General features: G+C 41.3%; 1 protein-coding gene across 2 annotated transcripts in view; it reads right to left on the minus strand.

Moving 5' to 3' along the window:
* Positions 1–24,446, minus strand: part of MAP4K5 (mitogen-activated protein kinase kinase kinase kinase 5) — a 90,756-nt gene that overhangs the window by 15,926 nt on the left and 50,384 nt on the right. For both annotated transcript variants that reach the window (XM_088149643.1, XM_088149642.1), the window contains exons 12-23: positions 20,147–20,228; positions 19,414–19,530; positions 18,576–18,654; positions 17,277–17,335; positions 15,651–15,718; positions 9,311–9,355; positions 8,115–8,157; positions 7,487–7,685; positions 6,239–6,336; positions 5,053–5,094; positions 4,303–4,387; positions 4,128–4,207 (exon numbers count right to left, since the gene is read on the minus strand). In XM_088149643.1, the coding sequence (XP_088005769.1) occupies positions 4,128–4,207; positions 4,303–4,387; positions 5,053–5,094; positions 6,239–6,336; positions 7,487–7,685; positions 8,115–8,157; positions 9,311–9,355; positions 15,651–15,718; positions 17,277–17,335; positions 18,576–18,654; positions 19,414–19,530; positions 20,147–20,228 (997 nt within the window). The remainder of the gene's footprint in view (positions 1–4,127; positions 4,208–4,302; positions 4,388–5,052; positions 5,095–6,238; positions 6,337–7,486; positions 7,686–8,114; positions 8,158–9,310; positions 9,356–15,650; positions 15,719–17,276; positions 17,336–18,575; positions 18,655–19,413; positions 19,531–20,146; positions 20,229–24,446) is intronic.

Raw genomic sequence — 24,446 nt, forward strand, 5'->3', positions numbered from 1 at the left:
TTTATGGCTGCCCAGAATGCAAACACACAAGGAGACCTTCAACTCTTTTCAACCTGATCTAATACCAATACCACTTACAGTATAATTCGAAGCACTATTACTTGGAAATAGTCGTTTTGTATCCTATGGCATAGAGAAGTATGTGCATGTTTGCACTGTCAATACTATTATTAAGTTTTTGAGAATTCCACTCCACTCACATTTGAATAAATTCCATCTATACATTTATCTCTATCTCCCACCCTCCAGTACTTCTAAGATCACTCATAATGATACTGCAAAATTAAATACCAAGAACCCAGAATCAAAGAAGCTGAAAAAGCAGGAACAGTAAAAAAAATAAAATAAATGGTAGTAGAATAAAAGTATTAAGAACATCTGAGAAACATAAGGCATCAAGAGCACTTTCTAATCACACCACAGGCTTTACTGGGTGACACTAGTCAGAAAACGGATGGAGGCATTTTCTCTAGGAAGAACTCACAGACTCAGGTCAAGATTATGCAATCTTTTTCAGGCCTAGACCATTCTTGGCTTTAAGTGGGGCCGCACTCCAAGAAGTGGAAGGATCCAGAAGAAAAAAACTTTTTGTTAAATTTAATTAGAATTAAATATAAAACTACATTAAATGCAATATTACATTTTATAATTACTGTCTGTGCATTTAATATTTTTTCCCTTTGGTCACGCTAACACCTTCAATCTAATTCAGCAGCATCCACGGGGAGGGGTCAAAAAAGTCAAGATGGTTGCATGACCAAGCAATCAAAGCCCCACATCTTTTTATTATTATTGCTTGTTTGTTATTGGCTGCCTAACTCCAGTGGACTCTGGGCAGCATACAAAACTAGGGAAAACATAAAAACTGCTAAAAACATTGAATCACACAGATAGCCCAGACTAAAATAATCTAATAGATAGCAAAAACAACAAAATACAAGGGCCATTGAACAAAAAATAAACATCAACCCCAGGCCTGGGACCAAAGCCAGGTTTTCAAAGCTTTCCGGAACCCCAGGAGAGAGGGTGCTATCCTTATCTCTGGGGGGATGCTGTTCCAGAGGGCAGGAGCGGCAACAGAGGAGACACATTTCCTAGGTCCCACAAGAAGACAGTGTTTAATGGAGGGGACCTGGAGTGCACCCACTCTGCTGGAATGTACTGGGTGGGCAGAAACAGTCAGAAATAAGCAGTCTTTCAGATATCCAGGCCCTATGCCATACAGGGCTTTATAGGTAACAACCAGCACCTTCAACTGCACTTGGAAGCTGACTGGCAGCCAATGCAGCTCGCACAGAAGTGGTCACACACGAGCACACCAAGAAGCCCCCCATTACTGCTCACGCTACTGCATTCTGAACCAGCTGTAGCTTCTGGGTGGTCTTCAAGGGCAACCTCATGTAGAGCACATGGCAATAATCCAGGTGACCAGGCCATGAGTGACTGTCTGAAGGTCCTCCCAATCAAGGAAAGGGTGCAACTGGGACACAAAATGAATCTGTGCAAAGGCCCTCCTGGCCACAGCTGCCACCTGCTCTTCAAGCAGTAGCTGCGAGTCCAGATGCACCCCACAAGTTGCACACCAATTCTGAATGGGGGAGCACAGCCCCATCCAGACCAAAGATGGTGACATCCCTGACCCAGAGGATTCAAACAGCCACAGCATCTTGTTTATTTATTTATTTAATTTATATGCTGCCCATCTCCCCCAGAGGATGACTCTGAGTGGCTCACAATTAAAATCAAACAGTAAAAACAGTAAAAATTATTGTTAGGATTGAGCCGAAATCTGTTGTGCCCCATCCAGATCCAAACAGCCTCCAGGCACTGGGTTTAACAGCTACACCTGTGCTGCTCAGGATGGACATGTAAAGTTGGGTATCATCAGCATACTGATGATAGTGATCCCTGAACTGGCGAATGACCTCACCCAGTGGTTCCATGTAGATGCTGAACAGGAGAGGGGAGAGCCCTGAGGCATCCCACAGAAGAGGGGCCACGGACGCGATCTCTCCCCCCGTCAACACTGACTGGAACTGATCGCTGAGGAAGGAGGTGAACCACTGGAGCATACTGCCTTCCACTCCTAACCTCTGCAGCCAGTCCAGAAGAATACTGTGGTTAACAGTACTGAAAGCTGCTGAGAGATCAAGGCACACTAAGATGGATGCACCACCCCCATCTCAGCTTTGCCAAAGGTCATCAACAAGCATGACTAATGCTGTCTCTATACTGTAGCCTAGTTTGAAGCCAGACTGAAATGGGTTCAGGTAACCTGTTTCCTCTAAGAACCTCTGCAGCTGTTGTCCAAGCACCTTTTCCACAACCTTTGCCAGAAAGGGAAGATTGGAAACTAGCCAATAATTCTCCAATAGGGAAGAGTCCAGCAATGACCTCTTGAGGAAGGGGCATACAACTACCTCCTTCAAGGCTGGCGAGACCATCCCCTCTCTCAAAGAAACCACTGCATGAACCCATCCCATGGTCACCTCCCAGGCTGCTTTAATAACCCAGGAGGGGTCAGGATCTAACAAACAGGTGGCAGGTCTGACTGTGCTGCCTTGGCCAGGGATCAGATTACAGCAGGTGCAAGGCCAGAAGCTGCTGAGATTCAGCGTCCAAAGAGCATAGTCCAAACACAAGCTGTGGGTCAGGAACACAGAGGTCAGAAAGTCAGAGTCCAGTCTAAGGGTCAAGAAGCCAAGGAGTCTGATTCAAAGCATCAGCAGTTCAGCTCAGGAATGCACGACTTTGCATCCACAACCGGCTCTCTGTCTTCCTCGTGTTTATCTTCAGCTGGCAGATTGTCAGATGCATCCTGGAAAGACTCAGAGTCCTGTGTCAGATGTCTGTGTGCCATAAGCCTAGCACTACATTGCCTTTCCTTTAACTCAGCCCTCATCCGATGCCTGCATCTTCCCACAGGTGATTCTGGAAACCTGAGGGCTTGAGTAGATTCAGCTGGATGCTGGCTGAGAGCTGGGGATGAGCTGCGAGGCTGAAGTGCTTCTGTTGCCACTTCTTCCTCAGCCTCCTGAGAATCTAACAGGGACAGCTCATCTGCTGACTCCTCACTGGAGTCCTGAGGAAGAGACTGACCAGGACACTGACCAACAAAAGGACCTTGTCCACTTCCTTGAGTGTAACAGAATCAAACTCAATCCAGATAACATCACAAGACTGTTCCCTGGGCAACTCATTAGGATTTGCCCAGTCAGAGTCTAACTCCGAGCAAATCTGACCAACTTGTCTGCCAGACAGTATGAATATTCCTCACTGCAGCCCTGGAGATGATCCTGTGGCCCAAGCTCCCCTGACAGGGAGTAAGTCACCCTAAACAGGGCCACTGGGTGGCTATCAGCAGACATAGTAAAGGTGGAGGAATAGCAACGTTTCGCCACCCTTATCACCATGATGTAGGGCCAAATGTGGGCTCTTATACAAGTTTCAACTGGAATCACTCTTTGTCTTCTCCAAAAGAGCTCTATGCATCACTTCTGGTGTTTCATCTCTCAGAGCTCCTCAGAAAACCAAGGAGCACCCCAAGACTGGCGCACAAGAGTAATCCAGTCCAGGGCCTCTGTCACATGCCTATTCCAGGCTGCAGCCAATGCTGCAGCCAAAGTGCCTGACAGGTCCTTGGGAAAAACTCCAAGCTCCCTCTGGAACTCAGTAGGATCCATCAGTTGCCTGGGGTGGGCCAGCTGAATAGGCCCTATGTGTTGTGTGTACAAGATGCATATAAACATGGGGCGGAGCTTCAATCATGTGCTCTCTTGACTTTTTCTGCTTCCCCCATGTGGACATGCTTGAAACAATGACAACTTCTGAATTGTCCTCGAGGGGCAACCTCGTGGTTCTAGATTATACATTTTGGCTCAGATGACTGCACAGCTAAGAAAGTGTCCCTGGCCCTGGCCCCAGAGAAGACATTTCTTCAGTCCAAAACAAATCCTAAGCTACCATAATGAAGTGTTATCCAAAATGCCACTCAGCCTGCTTGCTTGCCCACATCCATGGCATTCTTCATTTCCCACCCAAGAAACAAACACCATTCTTTACCCAACTCCCTCCATCCCCAGAGAATGACCACCTCCATCTGGGACACAGAAAGCATTCTCACCTACCTGCTCCATGGTGGCTTCGTGCAGTTCATTGAGATTCAGTGTGTAAATGCCCTCTTCAGTCCCAAAGATAATGTACTGATCTGTAATATGGTGGAAAGACAAACTAACTTAGCTAGTTCAAAAAAATGAAAGTAACAAGGGATCTCAAATTTGCACATATGTAGTAATTTTTTACCTTTGGTGTCTGGGTGTATCCATGATGTGGCACAATTGATCTTCAAAGGGCAGCCATCAAACACTTTTGAAAAACATGCTCCCATCTAGAACAGCATTAGTAAACAAAATGCATCCCAATTTACAGCAGGAGAAGTTTCTATTCCTTCTGACCATCATTATTACCTTCAAGTGGCATAAACAATGGCCAATTAAAGTCTCTGAGGTCAGAGAAAAAGAATAAATCCTGGATTACTGTGAGGAACTTGGATGCCATACAGAGATCTTGTTTTCTCACATTTCCTTCACAATGGGAAGATGTTTGTTTCTGTCTACCCTGTTCCCAATATCTATAATTTGGAACGGCACAGAACAATGAAGATGGTTAGTTAGCCACTATTTTTAAACACTTGCTTCTGTAGCCCCCAAAAGACATGAAATATTTATCCATATTAGTTCTAGTTTAAGATGTGGGTCTGTTCCATTAGCCAGTAAGATCTTGCCATGGGGCCAAACTCTCACAGCCTTCACTTTTATGCATTATTCCCAATCACAAAATTGAGCAGAGGTTCAATTGAGCACACCTCTTTCTGAAAGGTTCCAGGCTTTTAAAGGGAGGGATGGAGGCTAGGATCCAAAGGAGGGGAAGAAAAGAGTTTGCAATGGGGAAAAAGGGTGGAGATGGTCCCTATTTAGATCGGAAACAAAGTTTGAAATTTAACGGCTGAACAACATCAACATACCTTATTTCACTTTTAATGAAAGGACTTACCAGCACTTTTGGTGTTGGTGGGAGGCCATTGATTGCTGGCTTCTGTCAACAATAACAGCAAAAGGTTATGTTTAAAGAAATTGGCCAAATTTTAATTCAATTTAATTTAATTCAATCTGAAATATTTTAACATCCCTTAGTACATGGAAAAACTACTATTAAGAATGAATCAGGCTGCTCTGTCCTTGTTATTTATGGGAATGCTTAATAATTAAATTTGTATATGCATTAAGATATTCTGCCAAGATCTTTCTCTCCAGGTGCTTTTATCAGACATTTGGTATATGTCAACAATGAAAGTGTTTTCTTGGCAGAATTCCTCCTTACAGAGGGATTCTAGTGCCAGGCTAAAGTGCTTTTCTCCTCCAGAAGAGTATTATATGTGCATGTTTTTAAAGTGTTTTGATTTGTGTCTTGATGAACTGCACCTTGCTATGGCATGCTAAACAGAGTATTATTTAAATGTTTATTTAAAACATTTTCAGTAAAGTAAATATTTGTTAGCAAACGGATTTTGAAAAAAAAAATTAACTTCCAGGATCTCTGGAATGTCGAGTTGCATTAGTTGGAGAAAGAGATATGAAGATGGTGCATAAACAGAGGGTTTATATCCCTCTTAGCCTCAGAGGGTGGCTGGGGTTAGTCACTCTCAGCCCTATTACCGAATTGTCACTGTGGGGATAAAATTAAGGGGATCCCTTTGTAAGCTGCCTTGAGTGACTGGAGGAAAGACAGGTTGAGGAAAACCATGAAAATCTGGGATGGAGGAGAGACAGCTCACCCACTGACTTGGACCATCTTCCCGACCCAGAACTTTCCGGATGTGTTGGAATGACAGCTCTCAGAATTCCCAGCCAGCACAGCCAACAATCTTAACACAGCCAGCAAGTCCCAGGCTGAAAAAGGTTGCCCAAATCTTGAACTATTCTGGAACAGATGTGTGTGCATGCGCTGCCAGGACAGTGCCACAGGTTCAAAACAAACATGGAGATTTCAGGGGTGGAAAAAACAATTATTTCCTTGCTTGCATTTCAATCCCCTCTCCCCCTGCCATCTGAGTGTGCCCCCTTTTCTTGCCTGCCCCTCTGTAAGCAATGATGAGCAGGAAAGGACAGACTGAACCAGTGAGAAAGAGCAAACAGCAATTAAGTGTTCACTTTGCTGAAGAAAAGACATAAATGCCCACCAGGAATTCCCGCTTCTCCTTTTTCCGTGGCAGTTGTGGCACGTGACCCAGCCCGTCAGCATTTTCCTCAAGGTGTTTTGTCACAGTGTCCCCATTGCCTAAACAGCAGAATCATAAACAGGAGTAAGCCCCGCATGAAGAAAAATGTGAAAAAATATGAATCAGGCAATGGCAGAGGGCAAGGATACCCTTCCCTTTGTCCCAGGGCTGCACAGATAGGGGGCAGACTCGCTAGTCTTCCAGGGGACTAAGGGCCATTGAGAATCTGTGCCCCATCTTACAGGAAGAATTTCATGCCAATGGGGAGACTAAACCAACCCCAGTCATGAGATACGGAAATGGCAATTGCTACTCTGCAAAGCTACATTTTTCCTCCTTGATAGTTCACAATGCTGCTGGGGCCAAGAGATGCAAGGCAATGACCAGGATTTTCCTTTTCCCCCTGGACCTTCCCCCTCCCCCACTTTTACAGATTCTGCCTATTCTAGGGCTTATGCTGTAGTTTTCATGGGTCTCCTGCCTCTCAATGGCAAGTAACCATGCTGCCAAACTTTGATATCATAAATAAAAGAGATTCCAGGGGCAACAAAAAGGGGTTCAGGGGCTGCAGCTTGCAGGAAAGTAATTTTTGATTCTCTGTTGTTCTCAGGAAACAATTAAGGGATTTAAAAGGTTTTTTTATTATTATTTTTTATGCCATATACTGAAATTTAGGATAAGTGGCACAATTGACAGAATTTGTAGAAGACAAAGGTTCCATCCAGCTCCTGTCCTGAAGCCTGCAAGTTGGCTAAGAACAAGTTACTATGGCTGAATCAAATGTTTTTATATTTAGTTATACTGTGAACTGACCGTTACTTTTTAAGAGACCCCTGAATTAAAATTTAAGTTCTTTGCATTCTGATGCAAACTGTTTTGGGCACTTCAATTTAAAGAAGTCATGCTATTTGTTGAAGGGAAAATATTCATACAGGGGAATAATGCACTTGGATATCCACCCATGGAGAACATGATAATTCCATCCTCCTCCTCTTTTCATTCTGAATGTTCCAGGATAGCTGTAGCCTGTATCTGAGCATAAAGTGGTTGAATTTGGAAACTACCTGCAAAGGTCTCCTTTAATATATGTTTCATCTTATATATTTTGGGAAGTCATGATGAAAATGAATGAACTATGAAGGGAAGAGAACTCTGCATACTGTCGAGCATGGCAGAACTAATCTTCAGTCAAGGAACACTATTAGTTACCCAAATCGCTGTATCTAGCTGTGAGCAGACCAGGGCTGCTGATGCTGCTGGTCATGCCAAATGCGGATGGCTCCATCTGAGGCCCACAAACAGGGATGCTTTGTCTCCGGTGGCCTGGTGAGGCTTGATTTTGGAGATCAGGACAATACTTGATTGTCTGGGACTTCTCGTTGTCCATGAAAATTTCTTCTAGTCGAGGCTAGAGCAGAAACACAGAACATGAATATTGCTTTTTCCCTGGACACTTTCTATTCCTGAAGAAGTGATCAGGCCTAACCTGTTCCCTCTTTCCCCATGCCTGCACTGCTCTTTATGCCCCATGTTTCTCCAAAACAGCCTCTCCTGCATATGAGAACCTCTCTATGTATCTCTAAGGTACTCTTCAACACTAAAAGTGTTAGCATTTTACTCAGAGAAAGAACATGTACAATAATATTAAATAATGTGAAAACTAGCAGCCTAGGTAGAGAACAAGAACTAGAAAAACAGTCCCTGAAAATGTGTGACCAATTGCAATAAACTGAACAATGGATGGTATATAAAAGTTTATTACTTTTTATAAAATCCCATTCCTAAACAGCTTCCTTAGTGTGCAACTGTTGATTTGTGCTTAGACATATGTAATTACCTTTGGAGGCAGAGGAGGGGGTCCTGCTCTTTTCAATGTTGATCTAAAAAAAAGTCCAACAAAAGTGTTTATTCCCAACTAGTAAGGTAGCAGCGCTACTATCAAGAAATAATTATTGCTCACAATGTCAAAAAGCTGGTTAGTTGTCCAGCATGGTTACTTTGCAATAGCAGCCTCTTTGTTTCAAATGGAATTATTAAAGGAGGCAAGTAAGCAAAGAATACTGATAATTAGCAAAATAAAAATACACAAAGACTACCCCTTTTGAGATTTCTTTCTCCTTCCTAAATGGGCATATATCATATCCCTGAAAATACTTCAATTCTGCCCCCTCCCACACAAGGTCTCCAGACCAGAAAAGGCATCTCAAATTTCTCTGGTCTTCCTCAAGCACACATGCTACTATCCATGTGCTTTTCTGCTCTTACACATGTAGAATAACAGACTTTAAGAATCACACACAGTCATCTAGTTCAATCTCTATGAATGCAATCTACAGCTACAACATCCCTAAGAAATGGCCATCCAGCCTCAACTTAAAAATCTCCAAGGAAGGAGTTCTGTGGCCATCCATCTAGTCCCAAATAGACTTCTAGTAAGTCTATGTGGAAAATGAAAGAGAATCCTTACCACAGCTCCTAACACTTGGTTAGGATGAGCTAGGATTAATCTGGTCAGATGTTTTATTGATTCTTTTTAAAAAGTGCGCTGCATATAGAAATAGCCCTGGTGTTGCCATCCCTTTATTTTTTTCCACCAGTTAGGAATTAAAAATTAAGAGTGACTTGAAACCCACCCAAGGTTTGGGATGATTTGTTTGCATCTTGACTGACAGTGCAATGCAATGTTGCAGAATGGTATAGATTTTTTTGGGGGGACGGGGGGGACAGTATGCTTTCTCAAACATGCTGGCTAAGCAAGCTGGAAAGTTGTAGTCTCGGGGGATATCAAATTCCTTAACGGTCATTGCACTGGGTCTGTAATATGAGTGGAATCCCCTTCCAGAATCATCTGTTCTTCTGTGTATCTTTATGTTATAAGTCCATGGTGCAAGAAGGGCAAGATAGCTTTGCTTGTATCCAACGTGATTTCTATGATATAGCTTTCTCTGTGTGAAAGAAACGTAAGCCCTCTTTGAGGCAATGATTATCAGGCAGCAACGACAAATTGTCAAAGGTCAATAAGAAAGCACTCACTCCTCAGCATCTTCATGGCCATCACCAAATTTGGTAAGATGTCCCCTAGATGAAATGTTAATAAAATTAAAAAGGAAGAAAAACACTGTAAATCAAATAAAAATCCAGTTTGAGCGAGGGCAGCTGAAAGGCATCTATTTCTGTGACAGCTGAGAAGAAAGAGTGGCCAACTTGGCAGAAATGTACTCTATAGGAAAAATAACCCATAGAGGAGACCTGGAAGGAGCCTAGATTCCCTGTATCATCTCCATCCACATAGCAATTATATGAAAGGAATTCAGATATATCAAAGTACTCCATTCAAAGCCCTGTAAAATAGGCCACTCTCTGCATCTGAGATATAGTGAGCAAGAGAGAGGAGGCTCACCAAACAGCTCGCTTAAGGTTACTTTTAGGCTCACAGCTGGCAGCCATCTGGACCGCAGTCCATTTTCTCATCTACTAAGTCACACCAGACCCCTAATGCTATCTCATTAACTTTGATACGCTTTAGTGGGCCTTCAGTTATCCAGTGTTATCAGTCTCAAGACAGTGAAAGGTTAACCAGGGTTGGGGGAATTACAGATCTCTAAATCTAGGACCCCACTGGCATGATCCTGCCTTTTGGTAAGGTAAGACATAGATGGCCAGCTTTGACTGATTCCATTTCAGTTAAGATAGGGAGGACAAGAAACAACAGAGCTTAGCTATTAAAAGGTCTAGAAGCCTGAAAAATGAAATACAAGTTTTCAGCACTGCTCCTTGTGACATACTTTTCCCACACAGGAGGGAGATCTACAATCTGAGCTCGGAGGGGAAGGCTGATTCCAAATAGAGTGACAGTCACAGTTCACCTATTCTTCCCAATAAAGATTAGGAGGAACAGTAACAGGGAGGGGGAAAGATGAAATGCAGAATCAACAGGTTCCCCACAAAGACAGATAATCACAGAGATAGAAGGAACATAGAGTCCAACCCACTACTTCAGTAGGAATTCAATTTATAGTATCCAGCTTCTGACTGATAACACTGTGAGGTGGGGAACTACCACTGTCTTTGGTTAATGGCTGTATTGTCAAACTCTTAATATTAGGAAGCAGGGTCTGTGGAGGAGGAGGAGAAGTTAAAATGGCAGCCATGATCACACAAAGTCACGCCCCTCTCAATTTTTTTGTTAACCCTCCCATGGATATCCCTGGTATGAAATTTTTCCTTACATTCAGCTGGATTCTGCCTTTGTATTACTTGTCCATTATTCTATGTCCTGGGACAAAATTGAATAGGTTGTGCCCCATATTACATCATCCTTTGCTTTTCATCTTATAGTTTTATACTTCTATACCCTTTTTATAGTGTACTGTTTTATGCTGGTCTTTGGCCATAATAAAGTTTGCTGTTGTTGAACAGGTTGTGGCCATCTTTTATGTAAATACCCCTTCTGATACTTGAAAAGTATCCTATCTCCCTTTCATTTTTTCAAAGCTAATTTCCTCAGTGTCTCCTGGTAGGACTTCATCTCTAGTCTCCTGAGCTTGCCAAGGAGCTACACTTCAAAATGTAGATGATGGAATACATGGCAAAAACTATAGTTGACTGAATTTCAATTCTATCTAAATTTAATTAAAATTAAATATAGATAGCATAATTACATACTTGTATCTTATTTAATATTTCCTCCTTTTTGTCATTTTAGAAATTACAATTCTGTAGGTTTAGACTTCTGAGGGCTAAATGTAGTCCTATGGTTTTAGGTTGTGCCTGTTTGAATTTAGGCTATATTGCTGACATGACTGGCAGCAGCTCTCAAGGATTTCTGATACCTTTGCAATCCTACATGGACATAGCGGATTAGAATGCCAAGAACTGAACGTTAGTGAATCTAAGCCAGTGGTTCCCAACCTTTTCTATGCCCCACACCACTAGGAAATGTTTGATTAATGTTTGTACTCTCTACAAAAATAATATCACATTTGAAGATGAAGAAGTCTAATTTCTAATGTGGGTGAACAAACTGAACTTAAAAAAAAAAAGCTTTTAACTCAGTGCATAAAATTGTTGCACCCCCTGAAATTCCATCGTGTACCCCCAGGGGTGTAGGCACCCTAGATTGAGAACCCCTCATCTAAACACTAAAGAAGCAAGAATCCCTCCTTGCTCCCTCATGCCATTCTTGGATTAATTTTACTTTAAAATACAACAATGAATAATTTTAATGTTATTTAGATTTAGATCTATGTTTTAACTATATCTACAATATGTTCTCATCTCCTTCTCTCATTTATATATATTTCTGGCTACAGGCCCAGATGTGGAACTAACAATGAGCAGGAATGGGAAGAGACACAGTAGTTGAGGCACCAAAGGATGAATTCAGGAAAGCCAGTGGAAATAGAGCACGTTTGGACACGACATTGCAGGTTCAATCCTTGATCTCTTCAGATAGGATTTGAGGAATGGGTAGGACAGATCCCTGCAAGAGATTTTGGAAAGACAGTATATGGTAGATTTATTGTGGGAATAAGAGATTCTGGTACCTGGCTAGATAGGCTATCTTGTCTGATTTTTTACAATGGGCTAAATTTGAAAGGAAAAAAGGATAGTATCATTTTAATCAATGTGTGGGAGCAGGTCACATTATCTGGTACTTTGACTTATGTGTTATTGCACTTTTAAAATGTTGATCTTTTTGTGTGATCTTAAACTGTACTACTGACTACTGCAAATTGCCCTTGGGTTTATCCTGAAAGGAACTTTAAAGATCAAATCAGTCACATCATCCATATTAATTATGCCTCACTGTTCTGAGAGAACCCCATAGGGTCATGATATGCTTCTTATTAATGTTAGAGTTTTATGACCCAGTACAACAGAGTTATTGTGTGCGACTGACATGTGGTAAGGCAAAGATATTGGGAATGGAAGGTAAATTGGACCTATGTAAGTCCACAATTGCTCATTGGAAGGATCGATAATGAAGCTCAAGCTCAGATATTTTGGTCACCTAATGCGAAGAGAGATCTCTTTGGAGAAGACCCTGATGCTGGGAAAGATTGAAGGCAAAAGGAGAAGAGGACGGCAGAGGATGAGATGGTTAGATAGCATCACTGAAGCAATGAGCATGAAACTGAGCAAACTCAGGGAGGCAGTGAAGGACAGGAAGGCCTGGCGCAATATGGTTCATGGGGTCACGAAGAGTCGGACACGACTTAACGACTAAACAACAACAAAGTCCACAATATTTTCAGATGCCACAGTAATGAAGTTCCAGCAGTTAAAAAGATGAAATTATTATAATTTCTCATGAATCTATGTCTCTGTTAAGGGATGATATGCAGCAGGCTCCAACATTTAAATGAGATGAGCATTGAAATAGGATTAGGATGCCTAAACTATCTCCTTCTTCAGACTGACATAGACTGTCTATGACAGTCTTCCCCAACTGTGCGACTGACTCTGGCTTTGTGGGTCTGGAACTGCAGGAATTGCATCTGGAGTGTTATCAGGCTGGGGCAAGCTAATTTTCAAAATATTGTGAATTCCCTCAATTTATGCTGGGGGATTTTAACACTTATATTAAGCTTCCCCCACCAATCCTCCCAGGAGCACTTAGAAATTTATAGTTTCCTTGGCCATCATAAGCTTGCCTCAATTAATATCTGACTCTACACTTCTGGCAGGAAACTTTATTGATCAAAGTTTTGCTCAGAATATCTGTGGACTGAAGAGTTTGAAAAAAAATGTTAATAGAGTTTACATTTGCTGTGATTCTGATGATCCTCCCTCAGAGATGGTATAAATAATTCAGAAAAGAAGAAGAGAAACTACATGTTTATTGGAAACTTTATTCACTGAAACTCAGATTTAAAGTAGCCTCTATTGATCAAAATCATAGCTAGCGAAATGGCCCTTTCACACAGAGCCGAACCCTAATGAAGTCATAAATCAAAGCAGTGTGTTTTCTAGTGAAATCCAAGAATGCAAAACGCTCCTCCAAAGTCAAAGCTAAAAAAGCTTATTTTTTTCTGCCTGGTGGTGACAGTATCCAGGATTCCAGGCCTCCAAAACCCCAAGCATTTCCTGTTTATGCTGCTGGGCAGAACATGATCTCCAAGGGAGTGGAAATTACATTTGCCTGATTGGACATTAGGGGCTCTCATATTCCACTTTATCACTGCAGCTGATGAATGTGTTAACACCTGGCCTGCAGCAACACTGAATCATCTGCACCCGAGAAGATTTCATTTCACCCAAAGTGGCAGTGAATGCTAGACCCAAGCCCGAAGCTTGTTTCCTGCAAGTGCTTTTCTTATCAGCTGCCTGGTCCTGGAAGCCACTGCAGGACATGCCAGCCCAAAACAGCTGTAAAGGCAAAACCTCCCCCGTGCAAACAGAGAAAGCCATCAGGCCCCACAAAAATATCACAAATATTTACAAACCAAGAGGGACAGATGAGGAAACAGAATTCAAAGCCACCAGGATTACAAAGCCCTTTGCCTTCAGTGGAAACAAGCTACAGTATAAAGGAATCCATTTATTCACATTTATTCCTTCTTATGCCAGCCTTCCTATATTTTCTCTGGTGTCAAAAGTAGTCAGCTTCCAAAGGCAGAGATAACAGTTACCATTCCTCTTCACTCTTCAATTATGACTTTATAATTAGTAGAGCTTTATGAAAAATAGGAAAACTGTAATGTAACAGACCGGCCAAAGGAGGAATGCATTGAGGAAAAAGAATGCCCACACAAATAGAGGTTATACGGTTATAAGGCCAAATTCAAGGCAAATTTAAGGCAAAATTATTTCATTATGATGAGCTGCTTCTCCCATAGAAGTAGTAATTTTCTGTTTGCATGCTAACATGAGAAACCTGTGGTCCTCAAAGCTCTCCCTTTAACCCATGAGATGTCACATTACTTGACTTGGAATTATCCTAAAGAACAACTTTCCTAGACTAGTCCTTCTGGCTGCAGAGAAATACTGAAGTGCAATAACACTGATATCAGCCTCCCCCAATTTGGTGTGATCTAGAAGTATTGGACTTACTCCCATAATCCTCACTAAGCAGGGCTGGGCTTCCTGGGAGAACGGTAGGGACTACCTAAACATCTCTGGATGAGGGAGGCTACCTTGTGAATTGTTTAGAACAGTGTTGTCCAAACTTGGCCACTTTAAGATGAGTGGACTTCAACTCCCAGAATTCCCCAGCCAGCATGCTGGCTGGGGAATTCTGGGAGTTGAAGTCCACTCATCTTAAAGTGGCCAAGTTTGGACAACACTGGTTTAGAACATTACGAAGAATTCAAAATTAGTTCTCATCCATTCAGGGTTAAGCGTAAGAGAATTGCTATCTCAATAAAGAAGCTGTCTATAAGCTTATAGCTATGAACTAAAGACACTGCAGCAGTTATATTAAACATGCCTGAGGCTGAAAATGCAATCCAGACTGAAAAACAACATGTTCACTCTCCCAGCAGATTCTATCCCATGTATCAAATGAGGTTTCTACAGCCACATATAAAGTGCCCTTATCTCTCATTCTGTGCTGTAAGAAGCAGCAAAAGACAATAAGAATATGTTTAAAAATATCCATACTTCTTTATATCTTATATATCTTATTCTTTAGGACCCCAGATTGGGCAAACTGCAGCAACAGCCATAGCAAGCAGAGTGCTTCCTGGCCAATTTCCATAACTTCAGAGCACAGAAATGCAAGCTGAGGGCAGCTTCCAACAGATTGGCCATGCTGAAAAGCAGGATAAGGGCATCCTGTTGCTTAAACAACCAGATCACAGATGGGCAACATTTGCAGGATGGAGGACCACAACTGAGCCCCTCACCCTTCTGAAGGACACAGAGGACAGACAGGTTTTAATCAAGGGTGTATGTGTGTGCATGAATCAGAGGGAGAGAGAGAGAAAATTAATTAATTAGGTTGTTTCTTTATTTTAATTTTGGTGCTACTAGTCTCCAGAATGATTCTGGAAAACCAAATAAAATAAATAAATAATGCTGGAAATGGGGACAAAAGAGCCTCTGAATGGCAAACTGCTCCCATTCTCATCCTTAAAATCACCTGTAACCCTGAAAAACAGGTCAAAATCATGCCCTTGAATTTTAGCAGTGCAATTCTGGGGGGCTATATGCAGTCTCTAGGTTTCTTACCCCTAGGAGGCTGAAAGCCTGCAGCAAATGTAGTCCTGCCCTTCTTATTACAGTGGGTTTGCCAGTCCTCTCAAACTCATACTGAGCAATGTGTCCTACAGTCTCCAATGTCTGCTCCCCCTCCAGCTTTCCTCTCAATGGAGTGTTTAGCATGAAACTGCTTGTTATTTATTCAAGACAAAGCCATGGCAAGACTTACTTGGCACAACCTCCACCATCAGCGAAAGGACTCCAATGTGAAGCAAAGGGTGCTCCAGCTGGTATTCCCTGCCAATGTAGAAAACCACAGATAAATAACTTCTCAAGAGGAGTCAATCCTCTAAAACAAGGATTAGCACTGCAGCAATTGAAATCAAGCTTTAAATCTACAATTACAGATGAGGCAAAACAATTTCCAAATTAGATACAGGACTGGCTTAGTTCTAGTCTAGAAAATTTGAGCAAGTCAAGGCCCAGCGGAGTATGGGAGGTAACAGGAGGCAAAGCCAGGCTTCAGCCTCACATAGCCAAAAGCAGCTGCTATAATGGGACAGACTAATAGCTATGAAATACAGGTAGTCCTTGCTTAACGTCCATTCGTTCAGCGACCATTCAAAGTTATGACGGTGCTGAATGAAGGGACTTACAACCGGTCCTCAAAGTTCTGGCCATTGCAGCACCCCTGCAGTCACATGAACAAAATTCGGGCCCTCTCGGGCCCACCTGCATTTACAACTGCCTTTTGGCTGCCTGCCTACCCGCTGCTGCCAGCTGCCCCTGCCTGCATCTGCCACAGCTGCCACACCACACACCATTACTGCACCACCCAGGGCCTTCTTCTGCACTGCCTTCTTTTGCGCCGGTGCAGCCGGGGCTTCTTTCATATCCCGCCCAGGGCCTTCTTTCATGAAAAAAGCCTGGTGCGCGAAAGAAGGCCCCAACTGTGCCAGCGCAAAAGAAGGACCCTTATAGCCGGGTCCTTCATTTGTGCACCAGGCTTCTTTTGCAAAAGAAGGCCCTGGGCGGGGTGCAAGAGAAGCCCCAGTTGCACCAGAGCAAAAGAAGGGCAGAGATGGGGGGCAGATAGGCAGGTGGGGGAAGTTTGAGAAGAGGCAGAGGACGCAGTCACTTACCTTACTGAGGCTTGGGGCTGGGAGGGACCAAGCTGGGAATGGCTTGGATCAGGATGGATTCTTGTCTAACAACCGGTGGGATTCAATGAATGACAGCAATGGGGAGTGCTAGGATTGTCGTCACTAAGCAAAGGGGGTCACGTGACATTGCACTTTACAACCACATCACTTAGTGATGGAAATTCCAGTCCCAATTACCATTGTTAAATGAGGACTACCTGTAGTTAACAACAATATATTTTTATATTTACTTATATTACATGTTATAGCCTAAGCTTTAAGGAAATACCATTTGAAATACAGGACGTAAGGCTCAAATTCTTTGAAGTCTTAAGAAGATATAGGGGAAGGGAAAGAAACTGATAACTCCATTAATCATTTGATGTTCTGGATGCCTTAGCAGAGTAGCAATGACATACACAACTGGAGTCCGGCCACAACTACAGAATATATTTTAGATCAGTCTTTCTCAACCTCAGCAACTTTAAATGTGTGGTCTTCAACTCCCAGAATTCCCTAGCCACTTTTGTGACACCAAAATAAAAGAGAATCTTAATTATTCATCTCTAATCTAATAAATCTGACCAACCCTTCTTTCCATATTAAATGTATTACGATACACTACTCATTAGAATCAAAGAATATCTGGAAGGAGTTGCTGCAAATTAAAATTACAGAGAGAGCAGAGGGAGGAAAAATTAGTCAGTTCATACCATTTCATCCCGGGCTTCTGTCTCTTTCCTTAAAGGTGGTTCAAACTGCAACTTGTCAACTGTAAAACATGGACATTTACAATTTTACTTAAACATGACATTCTCCTGCAGTAGATTTTAAAACATTCTCAGTATCATGTCCTTTCAAAAGTACACACACACACACACACACAATATTACAAAAGAACCCATCCTATTAAAAGCTCAAGTATGTCAAACTTCTAGAAGTCTTCATTCCGACAAGAATCAGCATTTTTAACGCCAACTATTCTCCTTTAAAATATCAATTAAAATATGAGGTTTGTGATTCTTGTCTCCTTACATCATATTACTAAGGAAACTAGAATATACTGTTCCATATTAAAATAATTGGTATTTTATATTAATTGATTTGTTGGTTTCCCTCAGGATTTTCTTTTCTTTTTTTAATACGGAACAGTATGTTGTAGAATAGTGAATCAGTTTGGTGTAATGATTAAAGGCATCAGGCTACAAAGCAGAAGACTGAGTTCCAGTCCTCCCTTAGGCATGAAGCTAACCAGATGATTTGGGGCCAGTCACCCTCTTTCAACCCTAGGAAGAAGGCAGTGGCAAACCACTACTGAAAATATTGCCAAGCAAATGGCATGGAGTTATCCAGGCAACAACCAGGCATCAAGACTGAGTCAAAGACGTGTCGGTGCACATACACACACACGGAATGGAATACTTATAAATGGTGAAATGATGTGAAGAGGATTTTAACAACAGGGGTTTTTTGCAAATGTCAGAATACCAATTTTCTGGGGTAATATTGATATTATTGTAAACATTTGGACAAAACAAACAGCAAGGTTGCTCCTGGTGTATGAAGCATTTTCAATGGGTGTGGTTCCTCTTTCTGATGCAACAAACCAAGCATAAATGAATTTATAGTGAACAAACACTGTTCATTTTTTTTCAAGATTTTGCCCATGTAAACTAAGCATGGAACTTTCTGGAAAGGCCAGAATGATTGAGGAAGTCCAGTGCCAGTTGGGAGACAGAATCAGTATCTCCCCCCCCCTTTTTCTTGGAGACCCTAGAAAACAGTCAAAGAAACTTGCCAAGGATATAGTCTCAACTCAATTTAGCATATTTTATTTTATTCTATTCTTCAGAACACCCTTCCTGAACTTAGAAAGGATGCTGAGAGTTGTAAACCATCAGATCTAGAAGATACTAGAGTGGGAAAGACTGCTTCAAAGATGAACACCTCAATTTAACTTGGTGTTTGACAGGGGAAGAATATTTTAGTTTTAAAATATACAGGAAACTCACAATTTATTTCAGATGCTGTCCTTTCTGCTCTGACATTTCTGTTGGTAGAGCGAATCGTGTGGCGAATAATTGGGTGTGGCTACAGGATTCAGAAAAGCAGACATTCAGAGCTCCTCCTGAACTTAAAAAGAATTTCTTCCACAATCCCAACACTCACATGTTTTTGCAGCTGGGATTTTTTTCTACCTGTGGTTTGTACAAACTTTCCAAGAGTTCACTGAAGTTCCTGGTTTTATAATGCTTTACATAATACTTTTAACTTTGTAGAATTAAAAAAACCTAAATAAATATTTTTAAAATAGAAAAAAGACTTTTAAAATGTTTTGCATGAAATAAATACAATCTAAGACATTTCACTACCTGTAATAGTCTGATGCTAATTTATATAATGTCTGTGAAGCAAAATTTACATTTTTAAAGAAACCATACAAGTTGTCAGATTAAAGACTGGGGCTCTGAAAACAGGATGAGGGGCAGGACAAAACTGAAAAATTTTAAGAAAAGAGATCAATTGGACCTTGGAACTGGATAATTTCATATCAGAGGATTTTTCAATATTTGCCCCTGATGTGTTATTAATATTTAATAATATGTAGTAGAACATTCAAGAATCTATAATTTATGCAACCAAACAGTAGCATTCTGTACCAGTTCAAGCCTTCAAATCATCTTCAAGATCAGACCTCCCCAGAGCACATTCTAATAGCCAAGGAGCATTCCTTGTGTAAGCGTCCCCGTATCAACCCCTGAGAATGAAATAGCCTAGCTGGCACACAGCTTTTCCATTTCTTCCAGAATTAAAAATAAGATGAGGAAATGGCTAGGAAGGAGAACTCACCTCAAAATCATCATCATCTGCCTCACTGTAATGGGGGTGGTTATCAGGATTGTTCACTTTGTCCAAGAGCTCAACAGCCAGAGACCGAGAAAGACCAGGCTGCCCAACAAAGCTATGCTAAAATATATATATATATATATATATATATAAAAGTGTAAGAGAACAGGTCCAAAATCTTTGTAATGCACGTTGAAGCATGGGTTAAAAAAATTGCCTCTCCTGTTAAGCAGAATTAGCAGCAACTAAGACTCTTGGAGACAACATTCCATGCTCAATGCAACCCACAAGCCATTCAGTCTAAAAAGAACCCCACTAGCAATCCAGTTTCTGTAATCTTTTTCATTTAAGCATGTATGTAAGAGGTAACGTGCTACAAACATTCCATAATTCTAATGTACATAATCTCCCCATAAATATGAGAAGTGTGGTTCTTTCTGTGATTTCCAGGAATTTTTTTTTTTGTTAAAAAAGAAATCTAATTTCATCAATATTTAAAAAGCACAATTTATGTACCAGGCTAGGCACATATTAGAACAGTCTTAACTCAGAAGTATTTATTATAGAAACAAGAGACTTCTGCATGCCTGAAATTTCTTTAATAGTTGTCATATTTTATAGTATTTTTAAAAAGTATGTGCAGGGCCTCCTGATCTACTGAAAGCTTGAACATTTACCCCATTAGTGGTGATGGGACTTTAGTGTTAACCCTCTAAAGAAAAAGAAACATACTTACTGTCAGAAGCCTGTCAGCTGTTGGCCTCTTCTTTGGATTTTTTGTAAGTGCTACTTTGACAAAATTATGGAAAGTTGATGACCTATAAAGAAAATGAAAGATGCAATTTTTATCAAATGTGGTAGTTAATACAGAACTAATGTATAATGGATTAAATAACTTCAAACTGCCATAAATGGAAATAGCAAGTATAGCCTCTCCCAGACTAAGACTCTCCAGATGTGCCGGACAATTCTCAGCATTCCAATTCAACATCAGCAATGACCACTCTGGCTAGGAATTATGAAAATTGTAATCCAATTATATCTGCAGGGTGCCAAGTATGGGAAGATTAAAGTAATGGGACTTGACTTTTTTCTTAATCAAAGTCGGGGTGATCAATTGAGGTTCACATTCCATCAGGTATAATATGCTGAACCCAGTTGTGGGTAGGACTACAAGAAGTATGATGCGATCCCAGAGACAAAGGTAGCTGGGGATAGCTATTCTCTTCCTGATGCCTTTTTTTTCCCTCTTCCAGAGGCTGCTGGGAACTCTTACTATAGGTGTGAACTAATTCCTTGAAGAGGGACTTTGAAATTAGACTGACCAAAGCATGGGCTTAGGATGAGGGACACATGCAGTCATAGAGTTGTAAGTTACTCATCCCTGATCCTAATAGTTGAACCTACTAAAATAGTTCAGTTAATGGGTATGAAGTAAAGAATGAAAGCAATGCGTTATTAGCCCATAATGAATACAGACTGTTGTAATTTCTTTTACATATTGTTTCAGTTCCTGGAGAAAATCCATTTATCTGCTCGCTAAGAGTTGACACTGACTTGATGGCACATAATTAATCTATACATGTACATATATGTATATGTATATGTATATGTATATGTATATGTATATCTGTATCTAATCTATATCTATATCTTTCAGTTGATCATATGACACTGTTCATAAGAATACTGAACCATCAAGCTCAGAATTCTTCACAATATTTGCTACCTTTTCCTATCCTTCCTATCTGAGATCTTTAAGGTGTTTCCTTACCAACTTAATTAGGGGATAGTGAAAGTTGCAGCTGAACATAACATGGAGGGCATTCAACTGGAGAAGGCTGATAAGCAGAAGTACTGAATGGACCACTTACACAGAGCATTTCTGTGGTACTACTTATTCACACAGGCTCTTATTTTTATCAAAGGATATCTTTATTGTGTGTTAATTGCAACTATGTATTAATATTTGATAAAAGAAATACAAAAACAATAGGAGACAATCTACAAAAATATACATCTATAATACACTAAACAAAACTGTTCTTACAGGTGTACAGTTGAAACTCGAAAAATTAGAATATCGTGCAAATGTTCATTTATGTCAGTATGGCAACTCAAAAGGTGAAACCAATATATGAGATAGACGCATTACATGCAAAGCGAGATATGTCAAGCCTTTCTTTGGTATAATTGTGATGATTATGGCGTACAGCTTATGAAAACCCCAAATTCACAATCTCAGAAAATTAGAATATTACATGACATCAATAACACAAGGATTGGAAATAGAACAATATCGGACCTCTGCAAAGTATAAGCATGCATATGTACACAGTACTTGGTTTGAGCCCCTTTTGCAGCAATGACTGCCGCAATGCGGCGTGGCATGGATGCTATCAGCCTGTGGCACTACTGAGGTGTTATGGAAGACCAGGATGCTTCAATAGTGGCCTTCAGCTCCGCTGCATTGTTCGGTCTCATGTCCCTCATCTTTCTCTTGGCAATGCCCCATAGATTCTCTATGGGGTTCAGGTCAGGCGAGTTTGCTGGCCAATCAAGCACAGTAATCCCATGGTCATTGAACCAGGTTTTGGTACTTTTGGCAGTGTGGGCAGGTGCCAAGTCCTGCTGGAAAATGAAGTCAGCATCCCCATAAAGCTCGTCTGCGGAAGGAAGCATGAAGTGCTCCAAAATCTCCTGGTAGACGGCTGCATTGACCCTGGACTTAATGAAGCACAGTGGACCAACACCAGCAGATGACATGGCTCCCCAAATCAACACAGACTGTGGAAACTTCACACTGGACTTCAAGCATCGTGCATTGTGTGCCTCTCCATTCTTCCTCCAGACTCTGGGTCCGTGGTTCCCAAATGAGATGCAAAAGTTGCTCTCATCAGAAAAGAGGACTTTGGACCACTGGGCAACAGGCCAGTTCTTTTTTTCTGTAGCCCAGGTAAGATGCTTCTGATGTTGTTTGTTGTTCAGGAGCGGCTTGACAAGAGGAATACGACATTTGAAGCCCATGTCCAGGATCCGTCTGTGTGTGGTGCACTAACTCCAGCCTCAGTCCACTCCTTGTGAAAGTCCCCAACACTTTTGAAAGGCCTTTTCCTGACAATCCTCTCCAGGCTGTGGTCATCCCTGCTGCTTGTGCACATTTTTCTACCACACTTTCCCCTTCCACATAACCTTCTATTGATGTGCTTTGATACAGCACTTTGGGAACATCCAACTTCTTTTGCAATTACCTTTTGGGGCTTTCCCTCCTTATGGATCCAGTAGTAATGTATGGCTGTGAGAGCTGGACCATAAAGAAGGCTGAGCGCCGAAGAATTGATGCCTTTGAGCTGTGGTGCTGGAGAAGACTCTTAAGAGTCCCCTGGACTGCTAGGAGGTCAAACCAGTCAATCTTAAAGGAAATCAACCCTGACTGCTCATTGGAAGGATTGATAATGAAGCTCAAGCTCAGATACTTTGCTCACCTAATGCGAAGAGAGGACTCTTTGGAAAAGACCCTGATGCTGGGAAAGATTGAAGGCAAAAGGAGAAGAGGACAGCAGAGGATGAGATGGTTAGATAGCATCACTGAAGCAATGAGCATGAAACTGAGCAAACTCAGGGAGGCAGTGAAGGACAGGAAGGCCTGGCGCAATATGGTTCATGGGGTCACGAAGAGTCGGACATGACTTAACGACTGAACAACAACTCCTTATGGAGGGTGTCAATGATGGTTTTCTGCACAACTGTCAGGTCAGCAGTCTTTCCCATGCTTGTGATTCCTACTGAACCAGCCTGAGAGACCATTTAAAGGCTCAGGAACCCTTTGCAGGTGTTATGGATTCATTAGCTGATTAGAGTGGGACACTTTGAGCCTAGAATATTGAACCTTTTCACACTATTCTAATTTTCTGAGATTGTGAATTTGGGGTTTTCATAAGCTGTACGCCATAATCATCACAATTATACCAAAGTAAGGCTTGACATATCTCGCTTTGCATGTAATGCATCTATCTCATATATTGGTTTCACCTTTTGAGTTGCCATAATGACATAAATGAACATTTGCACGATATTCTAATTTTTCAAGTTTCACCTGTATTTGTATCATGCAACACAATTAAATTATTTACATTTAAGTCACCTTGACAATAAAAAGGGGAAATAAATATATCTATATATCTATACACCCCCCCCCCAAATTTCTATACTCCTCCAAATAAGATTTCCTGAAGTACAATCATTGTTTCAATATAGGAAGAAGAGAGGTGAGTTCTTCAGACCATTGTATACTTGATAAAAAGAAAATTCTTCCAGCATTGTAGTAATATTTTTTTGCAATCACAAAACCATACAGTATCTATTTCCACTATTATTCTGTTAATTTGCATGGAGCTGGCTTAGAAGGATACCATCATGGTCAATGGTACTGAAAGCCACTGAGAGATCAAGGGGCACAAGGATAGATGCACCAGGGCCATCCTGGTTCTGCCACATGTCACCGACAAGCGTGACCAAGGCTGTCTTAGTACTAAATCCTGGCCTGAAACTCGACTGAAATGGGTCTCGATAATTCGTTTCCTCCAGAGTTCTCATACGGAACCACAACTCAAAAGGAAAGACAAGCTACCTTCAAATAGCATTTTCATGTTTAATTTATACACATACCTTTTCCAATACATGAGAGCAACAGGGGCTGAGACATATTTGAACACCATTCCTTTGGGCACGACACTATGTTTTTCATTGTTCTTATAACTAGTTAGGAGCATTACCTATCTCATTATCTGATTACTCATAAAACAAAGGTGAATATATCTGTACGTGAAGGGTGTTAGAGTGGGAATGGGTTGGAAGGCTATCCAAAATCAGGATTAGAATTGAGAAAGCTCAATTGAAGAATCTGTCTATCCAAGAACAGCAAACCAAATAACTTCCTTGCTCTCTTACAGCATTCTTTTCAAGGTATCCTGCTCTCCCTTTCAGCAGTGCATTCTGGGAAAATGGCAATACTTCTGGGGATACTCTCACACCTG

The sequence above is a fragment of the Python bivittatus genome, unplaced genomic scaffold, assembly GCF_059951505.1.
Source record: "Python bivittatus isolate LINGU-HERP-01145 unplaced genomic scaffold, Pbiv_v1 ctg000580_np1212, whole genome shotgun sequence".
Lineage (NCBI taxonomy): Eukaryota > Metazoa > Chordata > Lepidosauria > Squamata > Pythonidae > Python > Python bivittatus.